This window comes from Plasmopara halstedii (assembly GCF_900000015.1).
Source record: "Plasmopara halstedii genome assembly, contig: Scaffold_650, whole genome shotgun sequence".
NCBI classification, from domain to species: Eukaryota; Oomycota; class Peronosporomycetes; order Peronosporales; family Peronosporaceae; genus Plasmopara; species Plasmopara halstedii.
In genome coordinates this window covers 2591143-2597576 of record NW_020187567.1, presented here as the reverse complement: position 1 = coordinate 2597576, position 6434 = coordinate 2591143, and the positions used below count along the sequence as shown (strand labels likewise).

The window sequence follows — 6434 nt, the reverse complement described above, 5'->3', positions numbered from 1 at the left end:
AGTGATGGGATTTATCCAAATTGTGATCTTTTTGAGAAGCAATCTTTTTGTTAACTACAGTACACAAATAGTGTCTGTCACATGTCTCAATTATGACTTTTAGCGTCTTCGGTGACCAAGGTCTCAGGTGCTGTCTTTAAAACTGCCCGAGATCTGGCTGATGACAACATGATCGAAAACACTTTTGAAAATGCGTCGATTCGTCGAAAGCGATTTATGCAACAAGGCCATGTGGGAGCTACAAGACTGAGACCGTCGCGCCATTACAACAAGATTTGATGTGATCTTACCAAAAGACTTTTAACGAAGGTAATTGCTAATGAGAAAATATATACAAGGAGTTGAATTGTCTACGACAGTATGGGCACTCCAGACTTCATGCTGACGAATTGACACCTCGATTCTGTGACGCTGGTATCGCTTCTTTAAGAAAACACTTGCTACAATGTTTCCCGCGATCTTGACCAAGATGGCCAAGACTGTGTGGCTCTTGATCGTATTGGCTTCGTCTAAATTAGCTGCCCAGAACAATGTGATCATAGGATACGTGATGCTTCAGAAGATTCATATTTCATGGAAGACTCTGATATTCCTTCAACTGTGCCAGTGAATTACAAGTTCTCACGGAAAAGAAGTTAAAGTCGTAACTGAAGACCACGATGCAGTTCTAGCAGCTCGATGTGTCACGAAAACGAAATATGCTGGAGGGGTGTTAAGACTTCGGCAGCAATAAGTTTTACAATTTACTCGGGCATGATCGCTAGTTTACAGCATGATTTTGGCAGAACCCATTGAGGAATACTTTTTTCGGAACGGTAGTTGACATTTGGAAATTCACTCGAACGGCATTTAGGAGGCGTATACCGGCAGGACTGCGAGATTCGAGACTGCGCAATCTGCATTATTTTCCATATGGTAGATCCATACTCTAAAAGGCAGAACTTCCGGTGAAGCTAAATTGCATTGGCACAGCAGTTTGAGTTTTGGCCTCAAGCATTGAGAAAGCGACTGACTAGAGTGCTGCGGAATTGCTCGTGATTGCAAGTTCAGCAGAGCCCGTAAAAGCGGCTAGTGAACATTCATTGGTCCATGATAGCCTTACCTAAGGAGTCCAACGAGCTGCGGTGGGATCAATCCATCGGGTCTCTCTTTTAAAAATTGAGCCGAGAAAGAGATCAATTTAGACAGCATTGCAGCAGAGTTGTCCATCTACTACCAGCAGTAAGGCGTGACTAGCGTCTTCATTACGATAAGTATTCACACCAAAGATTACGGAATCGTAGGAGAACTGCACGTCATGAATTCGACAAATATCGGCGAACCCTTGCTGATCAGTGAAAATTAAAAATAGCGCGATGCATGAAATGCCTTCGATCAGGCAAAGATTAGCTTGCCGTGACAATCTAATATTTGGATTGCTCCTGCAGAATGTGAGAGGCGTTGGCGCTGCTAATGCTTCGCACACGGAGTGGACGGAAAAGTACTGGGAAGAATACAACTCATTGCAGAACAAATGTTGCGCTAATTAAAAAATGTTCGTATCAAGTAGGTAAACAAACTGATGAGGAATATGCTCAGTTGCTGGGGGCTTCGAGTTGGTACGAGGTGCCCCCAATAGTCATCAAGTGGCATCGGCATATTTAAAATTCGCACAGCGAATTTGTCGGGCACTCCACTCCGATATCATTTGTAGTCATCTTTTTGGCGAAAAACAAATTGCTCTTGTAATACATGCACCAGATGACCGACGATGTACTTCCATCGCTGCTATAGTTGGTGCCTTCAGCTAGGTACTGACGTTACTTTCCAAGTTTTCAACTGCAAACTTCTCGTCCATTAGGGTCTCAGGTCAAGTAGGTCGGCGCACTCTCGAAAAAGCTGCAAGAAAGTGATTAAGTATGTGCTGTTACTTCTCCGCATGTTGACAGGATGGATGTGAACACGCAATTTTATTGGCGCTGGTGTGTAAAGATTCAAACCACGAGCTCTCAATCATCTTTTTATAAAAAAGCCGACAATTTGCCGGATTTCGATACATTCGATCTTGTTGAGTGCAGTTGGTCCTAAGCACATTCGAGTTGCTTAATTTTAATGTCGCGCATCCCGGGCCGGAAGGCAAAGAAACCCTATCCAGTCCGTGAGGACGCATGTCGCTTCACAGATCGATGTGTAAGAGTTGCAAAGATTATATCAAACTCGAATGAGTGATTACGAAGAATATTGAATGCCGGAGAGCTCGTCAATAGTAATCTTATTAGGAACCCAGGTTGTGCTGCTTGCGACGATGCGCAATGATTTGGTTCCAGCATTGTTTGGTAGAGAAGATGAGGTCTGCTATGTTTATCCTGGCGCTTAAACTGGGCCTCATTCGTGTGGGTACTTTGATCGAATTACTATAGTGCAGCCATAGCATCGAACGCGACTGCGGTTAAACGAGTTCTTTTGTCGGATGTCTGGTGCATTGAGATCATTGCGGTACTCCATATAGTGTGGAGATGGAGTGGCGGATATTCAGATCCAGAGTCACTGACTATTGCAATCAGAGTTAAGCTGCTTGGCTCTACCAGTAAAAATAATTGTCGAGCCATCATACTACGAGCAGGTGAACGTATCCCGATGATATTTTATCGTCAACTTTCTATAGAGACGTCCAAATTCAGAAGCACTAGATTCATGTTCCCTTTTTAGACGGTAGACTCAGAGGAATTTCGGGGCTGGATGCAGTGACTCGATTTTGCTCGTTGCAGAATCCACTATGGCCGCATCATTACGGATCTCGATTATGGCTTACGGTGCATGCACCATCACCAATATAGTCATTGCGCGTACATGACATTAAGCACGCTCGAAAACATGATCTCAGCCGTCTTCACGTGGTAAGACAGTCATGACAAATAGGCAATCTCCCTAAATGAGTCATAACTTAGAGTTGTATTAATACTAGCAGATCAGTACAGTGTTGTGATCTCGTCACCTCTTGTAACTGCAAATACTCTCGCAATACCATACACACCTGCTAAAGTCGACAAGATGTTGCAATGTTGCACGGGCATTAAGCGCCTCAATGTCGACAGTGCACTGTGAGTGGAACTCCTTGTCGTACTACTTTGACTAAATAGCTCGCTTACCACGTTACATATTTAAAATATTAAACATTGACTTAGCATACATATGCTGAAAGATGCGTTGAAATGTAAGGAAGTGTCGGCAAAGACTATTCATTCAACATCTTTTAAATCTTAATGAAAAACTTGTGCAAACGAATGTGAAGCGATTTAGTGGGGCGCGTTCATTTCAAACGCTAACAAGTCTAACTACGCTTAACTCGAAATGGCTAGAGTGATTTAATCATGCTCATATTATCGGTTGCGCCTCTTTCTAACATCAACTAGCTTTCATACTCATAGACAAGCGTACACATCGAGTCGTAACGAGTCGTTAGGACAGAATGTAAATTAAAACTATTTTGCCGTGCATGCAACCACTATACCACTATAGCTTTAATAACCAATCTCCTGGTCAGGAGAATCTACAATGCGAAATAAAGTTGCCGACATACTCAGAGACTTGAAGCGATTCGAGCGGGTGATGGCCTTGTGTATCTGAGTATTACTATAATGTAAATAAGGCGATAGATCAACATCCACAGCGTTTTTGTTTATTCATTGTCTCATTGTGTCATTACGTCTAGTGCCTGCTGTTGTTGCGTCGCGTAGGCATGTGGCTGAACTCTCAGTGAAAACCAAATTCTTTAAATGATAAAATATTGCGGTTCATCTACATGTTCAGCTGCTGTACAATCTATAAAATTTGCTCAACGCAAACGAGACCAAAGTTCGGTGTTCCGACATTTAAATGTAAATGTTTTAGTTCTCATTAGTGTGCATCTGTGGAAATCGATCTCGAAGCCACTCGCATAGGTAGTCAAATATTTCTTCACTCTCAGGATCTTCAAAGACACTGTGGAAAACACCATCAAACACCCTGAATTTTTTGTCCGGGTTAGCAATTTTATCGTAAAACCTTCTTGTCACGCCTTGGTCCGCAACGTGGTCTTCGGATCCGACGAGAAATAGTACGCTTAAATTACAAAAGCTACTCCCAGCGTGCAAAATGCTTTTGTCTTTCATTATGCGGTGCATAGCATGAAGTGTTTGCTGCATCGTTCTTGCGGTTATGTCATCTTTCGTTGCCAACGGGTCGGTCTTGAAGTCTGCTAAGGTGCCGGGATCACGCCACAGCAGCTCGTAGTCAACACTCGGTACGAGGCGCATCCGAGGCAAAAATAGAGCCAAAGGCTGAATAACTGCCGCCTGAACCTTCCAAATTGTTTTCATTTCCATCCCGACCGTCGGCGATGCCCAAAACGCGGCGTAGAATTTGTGCTGACAAGAGAGCACGACGTGAAGCCCCACAAGTGATCCGAAAGAGGAGCCGGCGATTAGCAATGGTGGAGCCAGATAATTAGTTTGGGGAAAGATGACATTTTTAGCAAACGTGATGTAGGCATTTGTGTCCTCCACGAGTTGCCGAAAACTACGCACGTGACCACGCGTCTTATGGCTGTCACAGCCACTGGCACCGTGATTCACGAAGTCATAGGTGATGACGCCAAAACCTTCTTCGCACAAGCGCTCGTAGAGAGAGATGACACGGCGGCAGTGATCACCCACGCCGTGCAGATACAGCACGACGCCGCGCAATTCACATTTAGACGGTGGGTACAGCGAAAAGTAAAATAACGATTGACCGCGCAGGTTCTCAAACTTACCTTCAAAGTGGCGCACACCTGACGGCACCTGGAATCTAAACGAACAGCTGAGTGACCCGGAGGATACCGATGAAGGTGATGGCCACAAAGCAGTCGACATGATCAAAACTTTAGCTTTGTACTGTTGATAGCACACTGTCCTCTAGATTGTAGCTGCAATAGTGATACTTTACCTACAAGACGAAGTGGTGAATGCCAAGATCGATTCAAATTACATCTACTTCAATGTTTTCCTTCGGCGCGTTTTTATTGGAGACTTAAAAAATCTGAATGCGCCGACAGGCAAATCTGCAATAGACGCACGATGGTCGTTCCCAATGAGTCGCTTCTGTGATTGTCCGCAATCTTCACTCTATACTGTTGTGCCATCGTTTCAGTTAACCTTTGAAAATGCACTTTTAATCGATGTTAGCTTAATCTAGTACCTTTTCTTTTCAACGGTTAAGCACGTCATGGCAGTTCTTTCTGTGCCTTGAAAAGTTACGAAACTGTACTTAAACTGAGGATGCTTAACTTCACCATTCGATCGTTACTGATACTTACGAACGATTCGAACAAAAGCTCCTTTAGACCAGCAGCTAATCATATTTTTATAATATTTCGTAATTATTCTCTCACAAGCCGTCGTGGACAAATGGCCACGAACCAGCGTAAAGGTTGTCGGACGATATTCGCCACACTGGCCCATTTTACTGTAGATAAGATCAATCAATACTTGAGAGCGAAACCGAGTCAATGATGCTGAGATTACCTTATCAAGTCCCAATCTCATCGACTCAGTGTGCGATCTGAAAGAAATTTTTGGGATATGCCTATCATCATTTATGGGACCGGTTGCAATTGTCGTATCTTGCAGATTATTAATTCCGACGATGTCAACCTTTCTGTGCTCAAAATTGGTGTATGATTTGCTGAGACCTTGAATTTTGAGGATAAGATTTTGAAATGAGCAGAAAACATATGAAGATGTAAAGTGTATTGAGAGGAAACTTACGTATCCGACAAAATTTCGCGTACACAATGAGCTGCATGAAGCAGAATCGTTAAGGAGTTGAATTCTATCAGGCAGTTTGCAACAGGTCAACTTGGCAACTTCCAGACAGAATTCAGTGAAATCTGATAAACGTGCAGGGATAAGTTCTAAAGTGATGCACGGTTGACGTAACCAAGATCCCTCAAGTTTAGGAGTGGTATACTCAAAATCAGATATCACTTGCTAAAAAAGAAAATTCAGTATACGTTTCTCACTATACACATAAGGACCCTGTCTTTTGCATCAGCGTATACAGTACTCCTATAGAGAAACCATGACTCTGATTTCGCACTAGTACTTGCCAATCATATGTGGAACTCTTATGTGCATTAAGAGAGAGCTCTACGCGTGCCCATTCGCCAGGAGTTGATCTGTCCGCCTGATTCTTTCGGACGTCAGCTCTACATGGCGAGGATTTTTTATATACGATTTTCCTTGAAGCTGGCCAACGAGCCACTTTAAGTGATGCAGCCCCTGCGGCCAACGTCGTGCAAGGATTGTTCGATGAGACAGCCGAGATGCTGCAATTGTTGCGCACTCAATGAAACTTTATGGTTAAGCGGCTCCATGGCCATGTGTGTTTATTTATATTTACTCTGCTTCACCATTGCATGAGGTACACACCCTAAG

At 43.4% G+C, this 6434-nt stretch overlaps 2 protein-coding genes across 2 annotated transcripts; both read right to left on the bottom strand.

Moving 5' to 3' along the window:
* Positions 1-98: 98 nt before the first annotated feature.
* Positions 99-3186, bottom strand: PHALS_14669 (uncharacterized protein). Its single transcript, XM_036407553.1, has one exon. The coding sequence runs from the start codon at positions 538-540 to the stop codon at positions 301-303; it is 240 nt and encodes a 79-aa protein (XP_036263247.1). The 5' UTR covers positions 541-3186; the 3' UTR covers positions 99-300.
* A 680-nt stretch (positions 3187-3866) lies between these two features.
* Positions 3867-4871, bottom strand: PHALS_13149 (serine protease family; the record flags this gene model as incomplete). Its single annotated transcript, XM_024728845.1, has 1 exon — positions 3867-4871. One exon carries the CDS (start codon positions 4869-4871, stop codon positions 3867-3869), a length of 1005 nt encoding a protein of 334 aa, XP_024579282.1.
* Between the last annotated feature and the right edge of the window lie 1563 nt (positions 4872-6434).

Bases quoted from the DNA above. Each gene is read 5' to 3' on its own strand.
- PHALS_14669 (XM_036407553.1), bottom strand. From the start codon at position 540: ATGATCACATTGTTCTGGGCAGCTAATTTAGACGAAGCCAATACGATC.